General features: G+C 37.3%; 1 protein-coding gene across 2 annotated transcripts in view; it reads left to right on the top strand.

The window, feature by feature from the left end:
• Positions 1-21,928, top strand: part of LOC140725365 (NACHT, LRR and PYD domains-containing protein 3-like) — a 51,751-nt gene extending 29,823 nt beyond the window's left edge. For both annotated transcript variants that reach the window (XM_073040763.1, XM_073040764.1), the window contains exons 6-12: positions 3,344-3,430; positions 4,213-4,383; positions 4,476-4,646; positions 5,570-5,740; positions 17,231-17,401; positions 18,661-18,834; positions 21,571-21,928. In XM_073040763.1, coding sequence (XP_072896864.1) covers positions 3,344-3,430; positions 4,213-4,383; positions 4,476-4,646; positions 5,570-5,740; positions 17,231-17,401; positions 18,661-18,826 — 937 coding nt within the window. In that variant the 3' untranslated portion in view covers positions 18,827-18,834; positions 21,571-21,928. The remainder of the gene's footprint in view (positions 1-3,343; positions 3,431-4,212; positions 4,384-4,475; positions 4,647-5,569; positions 5,741-17,230; positions 17,402-18,660; positions 18,835-21,570) is intronic.
• Positions 21,929-24,313: the final 2,385 nt, after the last annotated feature.

Raw genomic sequence — 24,313 nt, 5'->3', positions numbered from 1 at the left:
AATTTACATTTGATTGAATTCATAAGACTGAATGCACATTTATAGTCAGCACTAGAAGCTTGAAATGTTCCAACAATGTCATCTGTCAGCATCCAATGGCCGGTGGTTTATTAACAATGAGCTACTGGTTTCCATTCTGTGTTTATTGTTACAATTTGTACCTGTAGTAACTTGAAACACAGACAATATACATACATTCAAACACGAAATATTTCAAAGGTTATATACATTTATTATTTAGAAAATATAGTTTATATTAATTAATACACAATTAATTACAGCTTCTTTCACAATTATATTAGCAGAATTTCAAAATTATATTAATATATGAAAGAAAATTCCAGCTGACAACATAGCCTATGTGCGAAGGAACATTTCAGTTACTGCATGGCCACGCACCCATACAGCTTAGAGATATTCAAACATTAGAGACAGTGTAATGCTAGACTCTGACTATGCTAACATATGTAGAACTACTGCAGGATGCTGGCTATTCATATAATATCTGAGTGAGGACAATTTATTTTAGAAAAGAAATTAAGATAAGGTATCTGCAGAGCAATTGCTTAGCATTTTTAAATGGTATCAGAAATAAAGCCATTAACATGCATTTTAGCCACTGTAAAAACACTATGTAACCTCAGTAACTTCCAGATGAATATGCAGATGATACTAAGATAGGTGGCATTGTGGATAATGAAGTAGGTTTTCAAAGCTTGCAGAAAGTCTTAGGCCAGTTAGAAGAGTGGGCTGAAAGACGGCAGATGGAGTTTAATGCTGATAAGTGTGAGGTGCTACATTTTGGTAGGACTAATTAAAATAGGACATACATGGTAAATGGTAGGTCTTTGAGGAATGCAGTAGAACAGAGTGATCTAGGAATAATGGTGCATATTTCCCTGAAGGTGGAATCTCATGTGGATAGGGTGGTGAAGGTATGCTGGCCTTTATAAATCAGAGCATTGAGTATAGGACCACAGCAGGCCAGGCAGCATCTATAGGGAGAAGCACTGTTGTCGTTTTGGGCCGAGACCCTTCGTCAGGACTAACTGAAAGGAAAGATAGTCCTGATGAAAGATCTCAGCCTGAAACGTCGACAGTGCTTCTCCCTATAGATGCTGCCTGGCCTGCTGTGTTCCACCAGCATTTGTCCGTGTTGCTTAAATTTCCAGCATCTGCAGATTTCCTTGTGATTGAGTATAGGAGTTGGGATGTAATGTTAAAATTGTACAAGGCATTGGTGAGGCCAAATTTGGAGTATTGTCGCTGAACTGTAGGAAAGATGTCAACAAAACAGAGAGAGTACAGAGGAGATCTACCAGAATGTTACCTGGGTTTCAGCACCTAAGTTACAGAGAAAGGTTGAACAAGTTAGGTTTTTATTCTTTGGAGCGTAGAAGTTTGAGGGGGGACTTGATAGAGGTATTTAAAATTATGAGAGGGATAGATAGAGTTGACATGGATAGGCTTTTTCCATTGAGAGTAGGGGAGATTCAAACAAGAGGACATGAGTTGAGAGTTAAGGGGCAAAAGTTTAGGGGTAACATGAGGGGAAATAACTTTACTCAGAGAGTGGTAGCTGTGTGGAATGAGCTTCCAGTAGAAGTGGTAGAGGCAGGTTCGATTTTGTCATTTAAAAAAAAAAATTGGATAGGAATATGGACAGGAAAGGAATGGAGGGTTATGGGCTGAGTGCAGGTCGGTGGGACTAGGTGAGAGTAAGCGTTCAGCATGAACTAGAAGGGCCAAGATGGCCTGTTTCCGTGCTGTAATTGTTATATATTAATAGATGCTATCAGGCTTACAACTTTAGAGAAACCACCACTAAACCTGTATTTTCCAAACCTGACATTCACACATAGATTTCTTGTTACTGGATGGTGATCACAAGTGGTAACTGAGGCTGATTCTTCTTATTTCCTAACCATGGATTGCTGGGCTCAGCAGAAATTCCCAGATCTTGTCCCATGTGAGATCAACTTATTAAAAACATAGAAACATAGAAAGCCTACAGCACAATACAGGCCCGTCGGCCCACAAAGCTGTGCCGAACATGTCCTTAACCTAGAACTATCTAGGCTTACCCATAGTCCTCTATTTCTCTAAGCACCATGTATCCATCCAGGAGTCTCTTAAAAGACCCTATCGTTTCCAACTCCACTACTGCTGCTGGCAGCCCATTCAACATACTCACCACTCTCTGTGTGTAAAAAAAAAAAACAAACAAAAAAAAACAACAACAAAAAAATACTTACCCCTGAAATCTCCTCTATACCTACTTCCAAGCACCTTAAAACTATGCCCTCTGCTGCTAGCCATTTCAGCCCTGGGAAAACGCCTCTGACTATCCACATGATGAATGCCTCTCATCATCTTGCACACCTCTATTAGGTTACCTCTCATCCTCCGTCACTCCAAGGAGAAAAGGCTGAGTTCACTCAACCTATTCTCATAAGGCATGCTCCCCAATCCAGGCAACATCCTTGTAAATCTCCTCTACACCCTTTCTATGGTTTCCACATCCTTCCAGTAGTGAGGATTAAGCATAGTACTTCAAGTGGGATCTGACCAGGGTCCTATCTAGCTGGAACATTACCTCTTGGCTCTTAAACTCAATCCCACGATTGATGAAGGCCAATGCACCGTATGCCTTCTTAACCACAGAGTCAACCTACATAGCTGCTTTGAGTGTCCTTTGGACTCGGACCCCAAGATCCCTCTGATCCTCCCCACTGCCAAGAGTCTTACCATTAATACTATATTCTACCATCATATTTGACCTACCAAAATGAACCACCTTACACATCTGGGTTGAATGCCATCTGCCACTTCTCAACCCAGTTTTGCATCCTATCAATGTCCTGCTGTAACCTCTGAAAGCCCTCCACACTATCCACGACATTTCTGTTAGTCGAAGATAATGGGGAATCGAAGTAGAGCATTAAGCAGAGCTACTGCCTCATAGGTTCAGTAACCTTGGTTCAGTCCTTAGTGGTGTCTGTGTGAAATTTATACACATGGATTTTCTTTGGGTGTCTTGTCTCCTCACACATCCTAAAGACATGCATATTGGTGGGTTAATTGACCACTGTAAATTGTCCCTGGTATGCAGATAAATGGTAGGATCTGGGAGGAGCTGAGGGGAATGTGGAGTGAAAATAGTAAAAGTTGTGTAAGATCAGCATAAATTAGTTTGGTGATCAGTATGGACACTGTGTGTCAAATGGCCTGTTTTTATGATGTGGGGCAGTTTACCAGTCATTAGGGGTCATGTATAAATCAAAGTCTGCATGCTCTTATTCTATGACTATGTTATAAAAATTTATTTTTATTTAAATTCCAGCTTGATAAATAACACATTGCAAGATTTGGGCCTGAAAAAATTGTCTGCTGTACTGGTGAACTCAAGATGCAGGCTAGAGACACTAATGTAAGGAAATCAAGGCTTCTTCTCAAATCTTTGAATTAATTTGTGATATTATAGCAATTTTTCCTTCTTATTTGCATTCCATTCAGCTGTCAAAAATATGTTTTATTTATGGGAAAATCATTGGCATATGCTTCATCCCCAGCAGCCTTTGCTCATTTTAATGTTTGTTTTCAAATGCTTACATTTCCTGCCTTTTTCTGTATAATCTTCATCCCCATAACCTTCAGAATTTCTCTACTTCTAGTTCTTAATCATTGCCAATCACACTACTGCTGCCACCTCTGTCCATTGGTCATACCTCCTTTTGCAGTTAATGTTTTGTTTTTATGATGCTTCTGTAAAGCACTTTGACAAAGGTTAGAGCATGCTAGGGTATTTTTAATAAGCCATACATACCTGTACTTTGCTCTGAACTGACTTGGGATTTCTTGAAGAGGTAATTTAGAAAATTCTTTATTCTGATCAGACCAACACTGCTTCTCATTTGGAAGTAGAAGAACTTGATTGCATTTTCTATTATTATCAGTTCTAACCATAAAGACTCTAAAATGCAAAATTCCTCATCAAAGCAGCCTCTAAATTGTTAATACAGATTTGATGAACTGAGTGCCTTCTTCCAGGCTATATAATTTAATGATTTTATGTGTAATTAGAAACAGTGTTAAAAATCATAAGACATTTTTAATGGTTTTGTAATTCTTTTATATGTGACTATTATGAAATATTGGATTCTGGATGTGGATCAAGAATGATTACCTCAGTAACTTCTGAATTATCCACAGTCTAAGAAGAAATGACCTCACTGAACAGTGCAGCGAAGACTTGGTTTTGATTTTAAGGACAAATCGGATTCTGAAAAAGTTAGACCTGAAATATAACCAGCTGAAAGATACAGGAGTGAAGCAACTTTCTGATGCATTGAAGGACTCTGATTGTGAGATTGAGACCTTGGGGTAGGTGGTGGTTGTTTCAGTAATACTAATCTTACTCTACTCCATATTAATATTTTTGCCAAAACTCAGTAATGTCTTTGTGATTTGTGCAGGTTATGGGGTAATGGTTTTACACACTGCTGCTGTGAGAAGCTGGCTCTTGCCCTTAAAATTAACCAATCATTGAGAAACCTGGATCTTGGTGACAATGCCATTGGTGACCGTGGATTGAAACTACTGTGCCATGCGATTAAGGATGATGGCTGTAAATTAGAAAAGTTAGAGTAGGTAACCTTATCTTGTACTTGTTACATCTTCTGCAAAACAAGTTGTTTCATAGTAAGCACATGGTCCACTCTTCCCAAAAGAGAGGTGGAGTGCAATATCGACAGCCAATGAAATTTCCTACCTTTGTGTTTAGTAGTTGATGTAGGAATTTACAGAAGCAGAGAAATGGAGAGGGAAAGAAAACTATTCTTGAACATACTTTATAAGATTTCTGCTATGTTTGGCACTAAGGGAATTATAATCTAAGAAACAACAAGCTATCTGACCACAAAAATCCTTAAAAAATATGGTATTTCTGAGGTTGAACTGATTTACATAATTAGTAATATAGAGGGAGCTGTATATAACCTCAGTTCAATTTGACAATTTTGATGGCACTGTGTAAAGGATTGTTCTCCCTTTATCTTAACTGCATTACTTTTGACAAATGGTGGTGAAACAATACCGGAAAAGGTATTCTCTATGTTCAATCCTTAGCACTAATTTTATTATGTACAGTAAAAATAGATGTATGAAATGAATTCTGTTCCTAAAATGTTCTCATGTACCATAAAAACTGTTCAGCAAATTATAGGGAACTTAATTGAGGACAGCTGTTGAAGATATTTAATTCATCATATATCTATTATGAATTCATGTCAATTAACAAGCACACTAGTATCAACTATCAGTAAGAAAAACTCCTTTTCATCACTTTTCATCAGCATTGTAGGGCTGTTCATAAAGTGTTGAAATGGATTCATAAGATTATTCTGCCTCTTTGAATTAATTTTTAAAATATTATTATTATCAATCTCTAGTATTAATCTTTGAGCATTAATGCTACCCTTTTTCTTTCTCTGTGATCCCTGTCTTTTAAGTTTATTGTGGTCCTCTGTTCTTGCATCTCACTGCTAACATTTACATTTGACCATTTTAGATTACACAGAACTGGTTTAACAGAGAACTGCTGTGAAGAACTTGTTTTGATGCTCAGAACAAGTGAGAGACTGAAAACTTTGGAGCTGGGTTACAACAATCTTGGAGATGTAGGTGTACAGCGACTATCTGAAGCACTGAAAGATCCCAACTGTAAATTACAAAGACTTGGGTAAGTACATTTGTCATTAACTGAGCTACATCGATTGAATTGAAAAATTGAGACAAAAGGGTGAACTGTAAAGATTCATGACCAGTTTCAGATTTCTAGGTTTCAACTACTTCCTCTTGTTTATCTGAACATTTTTGATTAAGGTTTTTATATTGTTTTTCACAGACCACAATAATTAAGTATTTTAGGTGGATTTTTCCAACTGGGTAGGAATACATTTATCTATTATTCACAGCTTGGCACAAAGCAGTGTGCTATTCTTGATATCTAAGGTTTTATATTTCCTAGATGGAACCCTAACCAATAATTAATTCATAAAAGGTGTCACTGATCAGTAAGTATTGTGTCTGAGGTGAAAGAAATGCTGACATCTTTTTGGGTTTTGTTGTGACCAGATCATTTCCAGTTATGAAATTTTATTTGACATCCTGTGCTCGGCACATTAGCAAGACACTGGTGAGATCTCACAACATGGCAAAATTATATACTCTTGCTTTATGAAGGAGTGATTTTATGTCGTGGGTTAAAAAACTTTATTAGTCACAATCTATGTGATCTCTGCTGACTTTTGTTCTTTTAAGAGTTTAGTGTTAAATAACTGTCTTCCAGTTTACAACCTGAGTTAAAATGTGTCCACTATATAGATTCCCATGGAAATAAGATATTTAAATATTCCAATAATTCAAAATAGTTAAAATATTGCTAGACCATGTCACCTCTCAGGCAGAGAGAGGGTGGATGTTCATCATTTTATCCAGTATAATCAGTTTGGTTACTTGATCTAGGATCATTAATAGGACAACAAGACATATTATTTCCAATTTTTTGTAAGATTTATTTTTTGTATATACATTCAGTAGCCCCTTTATTAAGTAGCTCCCATAGCTAATAAAGTGGCCACTGCATGTTTGTGGTCTTCTAGTGCAGTAACCCATCTACTTCAAGGTGCATCATCTTGTGCATTCAGAAATGCTCTTCTGTTCGCCGCTGTTGTAACACGTGGTTATATGTCACCTTCCTGTCGGTTTGAACTAGTCTGGCCATTCTCCTCTGACCCCTCTCATTAACAAGATATTTTTCCCACAGAAACACAAACAAAATGCTGGAGGAACTCAGCAGGTCAGATAGCGTCTATGGAACTGAATAAACAGTTGACATTTTGAACCGACACCCTTTTTCAGGACTGCAATGGAAAGGGAAAGATGGTAGAATAAAAAGGTGGGGGAAAGGAAGGAAGATAGCTAGAAGGTGATAGGTGAAGCCAGGTGGATAGGAAAGGTAAAGAGCTGGAGAGGAAGGATTCTTTTAGGGGAGGAGAGTGGACCATATGCGAAAGGGAAGGAGGAAGGGGGAGGTGATAGGCAGGTGAGAAGTGGGAAGGCACCAGAGTGGGGAATAGAAGAAGAGGGGAAGGGGAGGAAATTTTTTTAACAGGAAGAAGAAATCGATATTCAGGTTGGAGGCTACCCAGAATGAATAATAGATGTTGCTCCTTCATCCTGAGGGTTGCATCATCGTGGCACAAGAGGAGGCCATAGGCTGACATGTTGGAGCAGGAATGGAAGTAAGAATTAAAATGTTTGAACCCTGAAAAGTTCCACTTTTGATGGAGAGAGTAGAGGTACTTGACATCCATCTCCCAGTTCGCTAATGTAGAGGAGGCTGCATCGGGAGTACCATAGATAACCCTAGAAATTTGTGGGTGAAGTATTGCTTCACCTGGAAGGACTGCTTGGGGCCCTGATCGGAGGTGAGGGAGGAGGTGAATGGGCAGGTGTGGTGCTTTGACCACTTGTAGGAATAAGTGCCAGGAGGGAGATTAGTGAAGAGGGATGAATGGACAAGGATAGCATAGAGGGAGCGATTGCTGCAGAAAACAGAATGGGGGTGGCTGTTAGGAACCCTTTGGATATGGCAGAAGTTGCAGAGAATGATATATTGGATGCGGAGGCTCATAGGAGTCATAGGTAAGGACAAGAGGAACTCTATTGCTGTTACATCGGGAAGCAGGAAGTTGAGGTGAGCACAGACATTCAGGAAATGGAGGAGATGTAGGTCAGGGCAGCTTCAGTGGTGGTTCCCCACTGAACTGGTATTCACTGCATGTTATGTTTTTTCGGACTATTCTCTGTAAACTCTAGAGACAGCTGTGCATGAAAATCCCAGGAGATCAGCAGTTTCTGAGGAATTCAAACCACACCATCTGGCACCACCAATCATTCCATGATCTAAATCACATCGGAATGATTGCATTTCTTCCCCATTCTGATGTTTGTTCTGAACAACCACTGAGCCTCTTAGCCACGTCTGTGTGCTTTTAGTTGCTGCCACATGATTGGCTAAATAGGTATTTCAATTAACAAACAGCTGTACATGTGTACCTAATAAACTGGCCCCTAAGTATGTTTTTAAAAGATCTTTGTGGAACTAGTGGTATTCCTGATGTTAAATGCATTGGGAGAAGATTAGTTAACTGTTCTCATGAATTTTCCAGATAAGTAGTCCAGCCAAATGCGAAAGGATTCTAAATAACAACACAACAGATGCCATCAGAAAACATAATTCAGTCTCAAGATGGCGCTCATGGAGTAAACCGCTTCTAGGCTTTGCTCCAAACCTTTTACGTCTTTTTAACCTACAAACACCCCTTAAAGGATCTTCTTATACTTATTCTAAAGGGGTCTAAACATATAGAATTTTTCTTTTTAACTATTTGAATTATTCTCAACTTGCTGAAATGTCTAGAGCAAAAGAATCAAAACAGACGAAAGAACCGATAACTTTAGAAACAATTGTGAAGCTTATAGAAGACAAATTTGAAGAACTGGAGAGAGAAATAACCGTAAAGTTTTTTCGGTTTGATGAACGTTTGAAATTAGTTGAAGAAAAGCTCCAGACACTTTCATTGGAATCACAAAAACAACAAGCAAGTATTTTGGTTCTTGAAGCCGCTCGCAAGAAAGATCGTATAATTGAAAAAATACAAGAAGAGCAAACTTCGACTTCTCAACAGATGGATCGTTATAAAGTTAAAATTACTGATTTGGAAAATCACTCTCGAAGACAAAATCTTCGATTAATTGGGATTCCGGAAAAATTTGAGAGCGGTGATCTTACCGTTTTCTTCTCTAAATTTCTAATGGATGTCTTAGGTCCAGAGGTACTAGACTCTCTCCCGGTAATCGATTGGGCACACCGTGTTTCCCGTTTTCAGTCCGATTCAAGTTTGAAACCACGACATGTAATTCTTCGGATCCATTACCCTCATACTAAAGAACGTTTGATTCGGGCGGCTCGAAAAAAGGGTATGATCTGCTATCAAGAGTTTAAAGTTCGCATTCTGGAAGACTATAGCCCTGAAGTCTTAAGGGCTAGGATGGCTTTTAGATCGGTTATGTCAAAATTTCACCAGAAAGGCTGCAAGCAAACGCTGTTATTTCCAGCACACTTGAGAGTCACTCTTGAGGACGGAACTTTTCGGCTGTTTAAATCTCCAGTGGATGCTCAAAGTTTTCTGGAACAATGACATTCTATCGGGCTGACTAATGTAATTTAGCCTATAGATTTGGATCTGTTACAGAATGATGTTTGGGTTTTTTTTGGGTATGGCTTACATGTATTTCTTATATACGGTTAAAGCTCTTTTTGCTCGGTTTATTTTGACTTTATTATTTTTCCATATTATTAATCTATTAGCATTGAAAATAACTTATTAGGGTTTTTTCTCCTTTTTGCTTTTCTTTTTAAGCTGATATATGCTTTTTTATACTCTTAACATTTAAATGTTAAGATTTTTTAAAAAAATAAAATGTCGTTTCTTCTTCCCGACAGACTTTAGTGCTTGGAACGTCATATCTGTTTTGATGTGTTTGAAAGTTTTAAACTTTCATTTAAAATACCTATCCAGTATTAGTCATTTATGGGTTTTATCGTTTTAATTCTTTTTTAACCCTTTTGTTTATATACATTTATAATACTAATTTTATATTTTAACTTTTGTTATACCAACCCTCTCTTATAATGTGGGTTGTTTGTATTTTTTTTTAACTTTGTTGTGTCTGAGTTGCCGTCTTGAGACACGGGGGTAATTTTAGTATTAGATTGCTTGCTTGCCTCTTTTTGGCTTTTTTCCTGGGGCTTTGAGGGTGGAGGGAGGGGGATTTTTCTTTTTTCTTTTCTTTTTGCCTGCTTTCTGCTTAGTTTTATTTCATGGGCTTATATGAAACTACAAAAATGGTCGCAGTGCCGTGACTTCCGGTTTCTCCTTGAACTTACTTCCTTCTTCCGGGTTCATGAGTTCACTTTTTTTTCAAACGTATGTGTTAATTGTAATAAATATTGTCAATATGGATAGGACTATTAACTTTGTTTCTTGGAATACTAATGGTTTAAATCATCCGATCAAATGGGAAAAAAACATTCAAAGTATTCCATAGAATGAATGCTAATGTTATTTTTGTACAAGAGACTCATGTAAGGAAGGTAGATAGTCAACAGTTGTTTAGGTTTTGGAAGGGCCAACAGTATCACTCAAATTCGCAAGCCAAAGTAAGAGGTGTTTCTATTTTTATAGATTCATCAACTTCTTTTATACATCATGAAACAATTTCAGATCCGCAAGGTAGATTTTTGCTTATTACTGGTCTACTTTTTAATCAAAAAGTTGCTTTAGTTAATGTTTATGCTCCAAATACTGATTATACTGAATTTTTTAAATGTTTATTTACATCCTTTCCTAATTTGAATCAATACAGATTGATAATGGGTGGGGATTTTAACTGTTGTTTAAACCCTTTGATGGATAGATCCAAGCCCACCCAAACTCTTCCGAATAAATCGGCTTCTCTCATTAACTCTTTTATGATTGATTCAGCTATTTGTGAAATTTGGCGTTTTTTACACCCTAACGACAAAGAATTTTCATACTTTTCCCATGTTTACCATAATTACTCAAGAATTGATTACTTTTTCATTGATCACCATTTACTTACAGATGTTATAGATTGTAAATATGACTCTATTGCCATATCTGATCATGCACCTTTGAAGTTATCTATTAAGATGATGGATTCATATATTAATACTAAAAGTTGGAGGTTTAATCCTGTTTTATTGCAGGATCCTGACTTTGTCAACTTTATTAAACAGCAAATTGATTTGTTTTTCTCAACAAATTTTACAGCAGAGATCTCTAGTGGAACTTTGTGGGATACTTTTAAGGCATATATTCGTGGACAGATTATTTCATATTCTGCTGGAGTTAGGAAACGAACTAATTCTAAAATATTAACACTAGTTGATAAAATCAAAGCAATTGACAAGATTTATTCAATGACCCCTAGCAAAGAACTTTATAAAGAAAGAGTGGAACTTCAAATGGAGCATAGCTTACTATTATCCTCCTCGATTGAAAGTCAGTTAATTAAATCAAAAGCCCAATTCTATATATATGGAGATAAGTCTGGTAAATTACTAGCTAACCAATTGAAAATTGTTTCGGATAAACAACAGATTACTAGGATTCGTAAACAAGATGGTACTTTGACGATCGATCACAAAGAGATAAATAAAGCCTTTCAAGATTTTTATAATTCCTTATATCAATCAGAATGTACTAAGGACTCTTCTATAATAAATGAATTTTTAAGGAAATTGAATATTCCAAAAGTAACTGTTGAGGATAGTGTATTTTTGGATACACCTATTACGGAGTCTGAAATAGAAAAGGCTATTTTTTCAATGAATTCGGGTAAAGCTTCTGGTCCAGATGGTTTTTCTACAGAATTTTTCAAATCTTTTTCTTCTATACTTTCTCCTTGGCTTTGTAAAATTTTTAAAGATGCATTAAGTATAGGTAAACTACCACAATCTTTTTATGAAGCTTCTATTTCTTTAATTCTTAAAAAAGATAAAGACCCTACTGAATGCGCATCCTATCGGCCTATATCCTTGTTGAATACGGATTTTAAGATTTTTAGTAAAATTTTGGCTATTAGATTAGAAAATATATTACCTCGAATTATTTCTGAAGATCAGACTGGATTTATTAAAAATCGCTATTCATCTTTTAATATTAGAAAATTAATTAATATTATTTATACCTCTTCATCTAAAATACCAGAATGTGTCATTTCTTTAGATGCCGAAAAAGCATTTGATAGAGTCGAATGGCCATATTTATTTAATACAATGCAACATTTTAATTTTAGTTCAAAATTTATTTCATGGATTAAATTAATATACCATAAACCCTTAGCTTCGGTTTTTACCAATAATCAAAGATCCCCTTTTTTTTCAGCTATTTCGTGGTACAAGGCAAGGTTGTCCTTTAAGTCCTTTATTATTTGACATTGCTTTAGAACCCTTGGCTATAGCTATTCGTGAATCACCCAATATTTTTGGTATTACCCGTGGGGAGACAACGTATAAGGTATCATTATATGCGGATGACTTGTTATTATATATATCTGACCCTGAAAGATCTATTCCTGCTATTTCTTCTTTGCTCGCTCAATTTAGTAACTTTTCTGGTTATAAATTGAATTTTAATAAGAGTGAACTATTTCCATTAAATATGCATGTTTCAATTTATAATCATGTACCATATAGAATTGTTACAGATTATTTTACTTATTTAGGTATTAAAAAACATAAAGATTTATTTAAAATTAATTTTCTACCTTTAATCGATCAAATTAAGCAACTGGTTAATAGGTGGTCTCCATTATCTTTGTCTTTGGTAGGCAGAGTTAATGCCATTAAGATGATGATACTACCTAAATTTTTATATTTATTTCAAGCATTACCAATTTTTATTCCTAAATCTTTTTTTGATATGGTTGACTCTAAAATATCTTCTTATTTGTGGCAGAACAAAAATCCTAGACTAGACAAAAAATATTTACAGAAGCCTAAGAAGGAGGGCGGCTTGGCTCTACCAAACTTAAGATTTTACTATTGGGCAGTTAATATATGGTATTTAATATTCTGGACACAAGAATTGACTACAGCTGCTTGCCCACAATGGGTAAATTTGGAATGTAAATCTGTGCAAGATTTTTCACTGATCTCAATCTTAGGATCTTCACTTCCTTTTTCATTATTCAAAATGAATAAACAGATAACTAATCCTATAGTCAAGTATACATTACGAATTTGGTTTCAATTTCGTAAATTTTTTGGCTTGAATAAGTTTATGCTGTCATGTCCTATAATATCTAACTACTTTTTTCGGCCTTCATCTATAGATCAAGCTTTTCTTTTATGGAAAACAAAAGGTATAACATGTTTTCGTGATCTGTTTTTGGATGATAACATTATGTCCTTTGAACAGCTATCTAATAAATATAATTTACCTAAAACCCATTTTTTTAGATATTTACAAGTTAGAAATTTTCTATATAATGAACTAAAGTCTTTTTCGAAAGAATGTCCATTGGACATTACAGAAAGAATTTTAGCCCTCAATCCTTGTCAAAAGGGTTTGGTAGCTATCATTTATAATATGATTATGAGTGTACAGCCAGATATATCAGGAAAAATTAAGAAGGAATGGCAAGAAGAATTGCATTGTCCTATATCTACTGAGGAATGGGAAAAAATTTTTTATCATTGGTAAATTCGTCCTCTATTTGTGCTAAACATGCCCTAATACAATTTAAGGTTGTACATAGAGCTCACATGTCTAAAGATAAACTTGCTCGATTTTATTTTTATGTTAATTCAACCTGTGATAGATGTCATTCTGATGTTGCTTCATTGACTCATATGTTTTGGTCTTGTCCTTGTTTACAAAATTATTGGAAAGATATTTTTAATATTATTTCAAGAGTTTTAAATATCAATCTCCAACCGCATCCTTTTACTGCAATTTTTGGTTTACCAATGATAGATAATAATCGTCTATCCGCTTCATCTCAACGAATGATTGCATTTGTTACATTAATGGCTAGAAGATCTATTTTACTGAATTGGAAAGAAATTAACCCTCCAACTGTATTTCAGTGGTTTTCTCAAACTATTTCTTGTCTGAGTTTAGAAAAAATTAGAAGTGTGGTTTTTGATTCTTCAGTTAAATTTGAGGAAACTTGGAGACCATTTATTCAACATTTTCATATGAATTAAATGGTCTGATCCTGAACCTTATTGTTACTATCCTGAATTGTGTGGATGGAGGTTGGGAGTCATTGGCACTACTGTATGTATTTAATATTATGCAATTGCCCATGTTGGTTAGTTTTTTTTTAAGTTTTCTTTTAGTTTTTGTTGGGGTTTTTTTTTTCTCTTTTTCGATTCTTTTACATTAATACTATGAGTTTGGGAGGCCTTATATATTGATTATTACGTATCTGATTGTCTATTCAAACTATTAATTATGTACTCTCAAATGTTTTGTATTCATATTTCACTAATGTTTTTCTTAAAATTAATAAAAAGAATAGAGAAAACATAATTCATTCAATAAGGTTATGTCAGCTTTGCAATGTTGAGTTCATTCTCGCCTTTGTCTCAGTAGCTTTAGGACTACGCAGATAATTTAGATGGAGTTTTCAATGTAACACTGCTCTGATTGGTGTGCTGCATTTCAAATGACTTCAGTGGGTTCAAGTTTCCTCATTCTGAGAGATGTAAAAAATACAATATCATGTTTTAAATATGACATTTTGGCAAAATCATAGCAGCAGAGCAGAAGCAACTCCAAGGAAATTTCTGGCCTATAAAACCATAGTCACAGCACTTTCAAAAACTATATTGGATATTAAGTATGTGAGGATAACTGACAAACATTTTTTATATTAGAACATAGAACAATACAGCACAGGAACGTGCCCTTCAGCCCACAATGTTGTGCCAAACCAATTAAATTACTAATCAAATGGTTAATTAAGCTAATCTATTCTGCCTAGTCAATCTCCATATCCTTCCATTTTCTTCACATTCCTGTGCCATCTAGCGATCTCTTAAAAGTCGCAGTCTACCACCACCCAAGGCAGTGCATCTTTCTACAAGTCATTAAACTTATAAATTGACATGTCTGTACATTGCAATGAGTCATAACACAAAGATTACGTTGTGGGGCAAATGTAAGAGTTAAATAAATTCAAATTCAAATTCCAGACACTCACCACTCTCTGTATATATTAAAAAAAACTTGCCCCTCACATCTCCTTTGAAATTACCCCCTTGCACCTTAAGTGCATGCTCTTTGGTATTAGACATTTCAACCTTGGAAAAAGATATTAACTGTCTATTCTATCTATGCCTCTCATAATCTTACAAATCTCTATCAGATCTCCACTCAGCCTCCGCCACTTCGGAGAAAACATCCCAAGTTTATGCTTTAATCCAGGCAACATACTGGTAAACCTCTTCTACGTCCTCTCCAAAATCTTGACATCCTTGCTATAATGGGGCAACCAGAACAGTAAAACTAGAGTTTTAACAAGCTGCAACATAACTTCCTGGCTTTTGAGCTCAGTTCCTTGACTAATAAAAGCAAGCATGCCGTATGTCTCTTAACCACCCTATCAGCCTGTGTAGCCACTTTCAGGAGGCTATGAACTTGGACCCCAAAGTCCCTCTGTTCATCAACACTGTTAAGGATCTTGGTCTTAACAGTGTATTGTCTCCTTGCATTTGACCTATCAATGTGCAACACTACACATTTGGATGGGTTAAATTCCATCTGCCAATTCTCTGCCCCTATTTACAACTGATCTATTATATATCCCATTGTATTATTTGCCAGTCTTCTACGCTATCCACAATGGCACCAATCCTCATAACATTTGCAGACTTACTTACCCACATTTACTGTTCATTTACGTATATATTTTCATGGAGGTCATTTATATGCATCTCAAACAGCAGAGGTCCCTGTTCAGATCCCCAAGGAACACCAGTAATTACAGACCTCCAACTAGAATAAGTCTCTTTGACCACTACCCCCTGTCTTATATGAGCAAACCAGTTCTGAATGGCCAATTTACCATTCATCCATGCATCTACATCTTCTAGATGAGCTTTCCATTAAGGACCTGTAAAACACCTCACTAAAATCCATGTAGACAACATCCACAGTTCTTCCTTCATCAGTCACCCTTGTCACTTCATCAAAAAATTTGATCAAGTTACTAAGACTTGACTTGACCCACACAAAGCCGTGCTGGCTCTCCCTAATTAGGCCATGGTTTTACAAATGCTCATAAATCCTTTCCTTAAGAATTCTCTCCAGTAATTTCCTTACCACTAATGTGAGGTTTACCTGTCTGTAATTTCCAGGATCATCCCTAGTTCCTTTCTGGAATAATGGAGCAACATCAGCTATTCGCTAGTCCTCTGGGACCACATCTGTGTCTAGAGAGGACTCAAAGATATTGGTCAAGGCCGCAGCAATCCTATCTCTTGCCTCTCTCAATAATCTGGGGTTTATCCTATCAAGCCCTGGGGACTTATCCAGCTTAATGCTCTTTAAGTGACCCAACACTATCTCCTCTTTTACCTCTAAATGTCCTAGCATAGCAATATGCTCAGCAAAGATCTCCATATCCTCCAAATCCTTCTTGGTCAATACTGATGCAAAGTATTCATTAAGGACCTCACCTGCATCTAAGTAAATGTTCCCTCCTTTATCTTTGAATGGTCCTACCCTCTTCCTAGTTATTTTTTTGTTCTTAATGTATGTACAGAATGCCTTGGGATTCTCTTTAATCTTATTTGCCAATATAAATATTTCCATTCTGTTTAGCTATTTCCCAAGTGAGCCTACACTTCTACTTCCTTCCTGGAAGTGGCTACACAGATTGATAGTGCAATAAAGAAAGCATATGACATGCTTGCCTTTAGTAACTGATGAATTATGTTCAAGAGTTAGGAATTTATGTTGCAGCTTCATAAAACTGGTTGGACCACATCTGGAGAATTGCAATTTGTTCTGGTCGCCCCTCTATAGGAAGCAAAGGTTCAGTAAAGGTTTACTGGGATGTTACCTGAATTAGAGGGCATGTGCATAGGGAGAGATTGGACAAATTTAGTTTGTTTTCTCTGAAATGGCAGAGGCTGAGGGAAAATCTGCTAAAGATTTGCAAGATTATGAAGGGATAAATGGTGAAGATGGCCAGTATCTTTTTCCCAGGGTTGAAGTATCAAATACCACATGACACGGAATGTGAGAGGAATAAAAAGAGATGTGTGGGGCAGTTTATACACAAAGAATAGTGATGGAGAAAATATAGTAGAGGCATTCAAGAGGATCTTAGATAGGTACATGAATAGGCAGCAAATAGAGGGATATGCAATTGTGTAAGCAGAAGGGGTTAGTTTAGTTGGCACTTGATTGTTAATATAATTTGCTTCACACAAAATTGTGGGCCAGCAGGTCTGTTTCTGTGCTGAATTGTTCTATAATCTATGTTCTATTATTAAAGAAAAGATCTGTTCTGATGTGCAAATTAGCATAATTTGGTAAGATTATTTATTTCTTTTCTGCAGTCTGTATCGCAACAACCTAACAAAGGCATGCTGCCCAGATCTTGCAAGTGGCCTCAAGGCTAGCTCTACACTGACTGAGCTCAACTTGACTGGTAACAACCTGCAAGATTCGGGGGTGAGGTTACTCTTTTCAACCCTGAAAGATGCACAGTGTCCTTTGCAGGTCATCGGGTAAGACTGATCTTGGTTTTAAGTATCCTTCTGTTAAACTTTCTCAAGCTGAAGATCCATAGTGATATAAATTGACATAGTATTTCACAAACTTGAGTGTGATATTTGTTTCTCATGAACTTGGAGGTTATTCGGCTCTGAGACACAAAGACAAGGGCCTTAATGTAATGTTTGCAGCTAAACAAACAAGATGGGATAAACATCTAGGGGAAAGGGATAACGGTACAGAATTATTGTTAATGTGCAGTGCATCCTGCTTCATTTGGTTCTGGCAATTGTTTGAGGGGATGCCCACGGAGTCTTGCAGGATTATTTGTGTCAGATACACAAGAGATTTTGCAAATGCTGTAAATTTTGAGCAACACACACACAAAATGCTGGAGGAACTCAGCAAGTCAGGCAGCATCTTTGGGGGGGAATAAATAGTTGACATTTTGGACCAAGACCCTTCATCAGGATTGGAAAGGAAGTGGGCAGAAGCCAGAATAAGAAAATAGTGAGGGGGGTGGAATACAAGCTGCCAGGTGATATGTGAAACCAAGTGAGGGGGAAGGTGTGGGTGGCAGAGGAGAATAAAGCTGGAAAATGTGAAGGAGTGAAGAAGAAGGAATCTGACAGGAGATTACAGTGGACCATGGAAGAAAGGGAAGGAGGAGAGGAACTAGAAGGTGATGGGTAGGTGAAGAGAAGAGAATGGGTGAGAGGATAACCAGAATGGGGAGTGGAAGAGAGTGAAGTGGGGAGGGTGTAGTAATTACTGGAAGTTAGAGAAATCAATGTTCATGCCATCATGTTGGAGGCTACCCAGATAGAATATGAGATGTTGCTCCTCCATCCTGAGTTTGTTCTCATCATGGCTGTAGAGGAGGCAATGGACAGCCATGTCAAAATGTCATACAAAGTGAAAGTGCTCAACAAAGGAGTTCCTCTCGATCTCAGTGATGTAGAGGAGGTTGCACCAGGAGCACCGGATACAACAGATGATCCTGACAATCTCACAGGTGAAGTGTTGCCTCACTTGGAAGGGTTATTCCCCCTCCCCCTTAGATGCTGCCTGATTTGCTGAGTTCCTCCAGCATTTTATGTGTGTTACTTGTATCAGACAGCCTTGCAGATTATAGAAAATGGGGAGAGGTCTATTTTCCATGAAGTAATAATTAACTATTTGGAGCTTCTGTATTACTGAATATGTCTGTATTAAGATGGGATTGAGCATTTTCTATTGACACAGTTATCACTGTATTGACTCTTTCTTTCAGCTTAAAGGGCAATGGTCTGACTGCTGCCTGTTGTGAGGATATTCTTTCTGCCTTGAGAGTGAACTGTACACTAAGAGTGCTGAATCTCCAATTAAACAACTTAGGATCAGCAATTAAGTTACAACAAATTGCACAACAATCCAATTGCCAAATTAACTTAGAGTGAAAAAACAGGTAAACTTTTCTTTTTTATTATTTTATCCATATCATTTTATTGTCTGTTGGGGTTTCTGTGTCTTTCTCTAGCTCATATTATGCTCTGGATATCAGAGAGTTAAACACTCACTCTTCCCTGTGAAGAATCTGAGACACATAGCCTTTGTCATGCTCTGCGAGCCAAGATTTTAAACTCACTGCCTATTCCTTGCTGTGACAAAGAACATTTAAGACATTCACTATTCCAAGTACTGCTTCAGGTACCAGTGTTTAAAAAAAATCAATGCCCCATGTATCAGGTTCTGTTTTTTCTACCCATAATAAGATCTGGATACCAAGATCTTAGACCAGGGGTGGGCAAACTTTTTGACTTGTGGGCCACAAAGGGTTCTAAAATTTGACAGGGGGGCCGGACCAGGAGCAGATGGACGGAGTGTTTTGGTAATACACCTCATAAGAGAAAATAAAATATCATGGGATATGTAGAAAACATGTGCTTTAATTTCAATTGAAAATGAACAAATGCATTACAACAAAATATCTGTCTTTGAAGTCCCATGGTATTTAGCTATTTATTGAAATGACTTTTAAAACACTGAAAATTAAATGAATAAAATACAGCTGTTTTTAATAGTAACAGTTATTATTTTAAAGCACTGAAAATTCTGTTATCCTTCAAGATATTATCATCATCACTCTCCTCCTGACTGTCTTTATTTCAAAAACGGTAGGAGATGCAGGTCTACTTGTCCTGCTCCTTCTTATTCAATTGTCCCCTGTGCCAAAACTCAACAACGACCAACACAAGGACAGAACAGTGACAGCGCGCCAGTCTGCGGAGCGCGTTATTTGATCTGGACCGCATTTTTTATTTTGAGAACGTACGTGCACCTGCGCACTACTCATGTCTATCACTTAACAGAAATGATATGTAACATGTAAGGCTTATTGAAAAAAATATTTTCAAATGTATTTTTTACATAACACAACGAAGAAACTTATTTTTAATTTCAGTGGGAACAGTGTTGTTGGTCTCCCTTTTTAGCCAGCGCATCAAAGTCTGGATTTAGTTTTGTTGTGGCGAAAACGCCAGAATTGCGGGGAAAAAAACGTTAACAAGGTTTATTAATATAATTTCATCAAGTTCTGCGGGCTGGATTAAAAAGCTTAACGGGCCGCATATGGCCCGCGGGCCGTAGTTTGCCCATGCCTGTCTTAGACATTCATCGCACAAGGTCTTGCTTCTAATGCCATGGTCTGAGACGCTCATCATACTGTCTTTGTAAGTCCCTCACAGTACTCTAGTGTGTAGATTACATTATGTACACCCTCTGTAGGAAGTGTGAAGTATAGCAGTGTTAAGACGTGCAAACAATAAAATTAAGCTAATAGCATTTAGAACAAAAGTGAGTCGTCAGACATGAAACCCTGCAGCTGGAGCGGGCCCACTGCCTCTTCCTCAGTTGAGCACATAGCGAGGTAAACATTGTGAGCCCGCAGGCACGAAGCCCAGGGCAGGAGTGAGATTGAAAATCTGGTTGAGAGGTGTCACAACAATCTCACTCAACGTCATCAAAGAGCTGATTAGCAACTACAGAAGGAAGAAGCTGGAGATCCATGAGGCAGTCCTTATTAGGGGAGATGGTCAATAACTTTAAACTCCTTGGTATCAACTTATCAGAGGATCTTTCCTGAGACTAGCACATAAGTGTCGTCACCAAGAATGCATGACAGTAACTCTACTTTCTTAGAAGTTTGCATAGATTCAGTATATCGTCAAAAACTTTGACAAACTTGTAAAGATGCACAATGGAGAGTATCCTAACTGGTTGCATCATGGCCTGGTATGGAAATACCAATGCCCAGGAACAAAAAAGGCTACATAAAGTGGAGGATACAGCCCAGTCTGTCGCAGGTGAAGCCCTACCCACTGTTGAGTACATTTACATGGAGAGCTGCCACAAGAAGTCAATCATCGAGGATCCCCCACCATCCGGCTATGCACCCTTCTTGCTACTACCATTGGCTAGGAGATACAGAAACTTTAGGACCCACACACCAGGTTTAGGAAAAGTAATTACCTGACGACCATCAGGCTTCTGAACCAGCATAGATAACTTCATTCCCCACTACTTTGAACTTAGTCAGTCTTTGCATAAAATTCTGTTGTATTTTTTCCTGTAAATACCTGCAAGCAACCGAATCTCCAGGTAGTACTGTATATGGTAACATATACATACTTTGTTAATTTATTTTAAACTTTGAACTCTGGACTTTGTATATGCAAAGTATGGAGAGAAATGGATCATGTACAGGTAGAAGAGAGTTAGTTAGGCATACTGTTCATGGCAGACATTATGGGATACAGGTCTTGTATATGTTCCATGCTCTGAAATATACTTTCATACACAATATCCTTTCCAGCACAAAGGAAGGTTGGTGAGAGTCAATATAAAACTCTTAAAATCCATAACTTTAAAGCTAATGTTGCTCAATCTTGGCATAAGGGTCCTTGCAGCAGCTTTGCCTAAGGATAATTGCTATGAATAGAAAATAATTGGGAAGTACTCTATCTCACCTTAAGCAATTTCTCAGATATGGCAGGCTGGTTCCAAGTTCAGATACACCAGCAATGTTCAGTGATAAAGGGTAGATGGAACTTTCAAGTAGGATAGTGACATGTTATACATCAACAATAGTAATTAAAGTTGAAAAATGCACCTTATAAATATTTCTTTCCTTTTGTTTCCATAGCTTCATTCTGATTGATGTGTATGTACATCAACGCTATACCCACTAGAGGACAGCGTATATACTACATATGTCTGCTGAAGCAGCGGAACATGCACAATGTAATGGTACTGAACAAGGAAATAAAAACTAGATAAAAATAAATGCTGTAGAAGGAAATGGAAAATGTGCATAACACTGAATATTAAAGAAATTAATGTTTCAAATAATGTACTGTATAATATGTAACTATAGAGCAAAGTGCACTCCACGAAGCACAAAATATTTGGAAGGATATTTTATACAGAAGATTATATTCTGAATAGAAACTTACACTGTGAAATTAACATTGAAAATTGAATTTCAGATGTATGGAGAAATATATACTATTACATTAAGTTAAATGTATTCCATTCATACAAATTTATTATATTAATAAATTTATAATGTATACTCATTAATAAGACTACAATAATTGCCCAGTACAGTAAATATATAATGTTAAAGATATTAGGCCAGGTCTTCCAACATGATATTGGCAAAGATGTCAAGAATTAGCTGTGGATCCCAGTTCCAGTGTTTGCATCCATTTCAAATAAACAGGAGAAATCAAACACAGAATCATACACCACATAAGCAGGCTTTTTGGCCCATCATGCCCATGCTGCCCATTGTGCCTACCTACACTAATCCCATTAACCTATACTACTATAGAGCCATAGTCTTCTATGCTTTGGTAACTCAAGTACTTGTCTCACTGCTTTATAAATATTGTGAGAATATCTGCCTCCATATTTTCTTCAAGCAATGCAATCCATTCTGCAGTCATCCTCTGTGTGGAAAAAAACCCTACAGATCCCCTCTAAATCTCTGAGCTATCACTTTAAAACCGTGGCCTCTTGTCTTAGACACCCTTACCACAACAGAAAGATTAATTTATCTGCCTCATAATTTTATGTACCTTTACCAGGTCACCCATTAGCCTCCTCCACTCCAGCAAAATTAAAACTAACCCATCCAGTCTCATAACTGAAATGCTACAATTGAGGCAACATCCCAGCGAGTGTCCTCTGCACCTTCTAAAGAAAAGTCACACCCTTTCTATAGTATGATGATCAGAACTGCACACAGTACTCCAGGTGTGGCTTAGATAATGTTTTATCAAGTTGTAAGATAATGTACCAGCACTTATTTTGTACACCACAGCCAGAGCGCAAGCATCTATAGTTATGACCATCTTATCAAGCTGTGCTGCCACCTTGAGGGGGGTCAATGGAATTTTATTCCCAGGTCCTTTTTATCCACTCTCCTTAGGGCTCTACCATTTACTGTGTCCCTTGTTTGTCCTCCCAAAATGCAGTACATCTCCTCATAATTATTTTGATTGAATTCCATTTTGCGTTGTTCTGCCCAATTTTACAGCTGCCTGTGTTTGAGTGTGGAAGGGTGACTATGTCTAAACCCATGTGAGTATGTGTGCAGCTGCAGGTGAGTGAGTGCACGTGCTGGGTGGCACCTCATGTGTACCAGTCTTTATATGGGAGTAAAAATACCCATTTGGTAAAGCCTATACCCATTAGGTGTATAAGATAATGAGTGACATTGATTGTGTGGATAGCCAGAGGCTTTTTCCCAGGTTTAAAATGGTTAACACGAGTTGGCATAGTTTTAAGGTGCTTGGAAGTAGGTACAAGGGGGATGTCAGCAATAAGTTTTCACACAGAGAGTGGTGGGAGCATGGAATACACTGCCAGTGAAGGTGGTAGAGGTGGATACAATAGGGTATTTTAAGAGACCCTTAGATAGGTACATGGAGCTTAGTAAAATAGAGGGCTATGCCGTAAGGAGACTCTAGGCAGTTTCTAGAGTAGATTATATGGCCGGTACAACATTGTGGGCTAAAGGGCCTGTAATGTGCTGTAGATTCCTATGTTTCTATGATCAGTTTGGACTGCCCTTGCCCCTTTGATCTAAACCTTGCTCTGTGAAGCCAATGGGCTGGCTGGTTATCCCATGAAAATGGCAACCCTTATTTAAAAATATGATGTTCAAAATCTGTAATGTCAGGACCTGAACACTACTGAGCTATCATAGCTCAAGAAATAAGGTGCTTTAATATCAGCATTGTTGCACTGATTGAGATACTTTGGCAGAAGATGAGCAGTTTAAAGAACACATCTTTCTTGGAGGGCAAAATGAAAGAGGAACATCTTCTTCGAGTAAATAAGAATGAGCTAGTCCAGAGTCTCAATGATTTATCCTGTGGAGTAAGGTAAGATCACCTGATCCATTCTGTTATCTCCATCAAATTGCACTAAACCATTGATATCAACAGAAGAGCGTTGCAAAGAAAATTGTCTTTCAAAGACTCTACAAAGACAGTTTTTCTTGGACATTACATAACAGCCAACCTTATCATCTCATCCTACAGAAGCCACGGGTGTCCAGAGCTTATGGGCTGTCAGAAGTTTATCATAATTGGCATCTATTAAAAGACTGCTGGCTTTTCTATCAGGACAAACTAGGACCTGCTGGAAGAGAATTACAAGAAAGATTGAGGGACTAATCAGCCATAAATATAAGAAGTTCCAAGATTAGAATTCCACCTTTAATATCAAGTCAAAAGAAAAAATTCTATCAATACCTTAAGCCAAAGGAACAGCTAAGGAGGTGGCTTGGTAGCATACTGGTTAGCACAACACTTTATAGTACCAGCAACCTGGGTTCAATTCATGCCCCTATCTGTAAGGAGTTTGTACATTCTCCC

Source organism: Hemitrygon akajei, chromosome 3 (genome assembly GCF_048418815.1).
Source record: "Hemitrygon akajei chromosome 3, sHemAka1.3, whole genome shotgun sequence".
Lineage (NCBI taxonomy): Eukaryota > Metazoa > Chordata > Chondrichthyes > Myliobatiformes > Dasyatidae > Hemitrygon > Hemitrygon akajei.
Note: the sequence above shows the minus strand (reverse complement) of the source record. Positions and strands in the feature narration are given on the sequence as shown.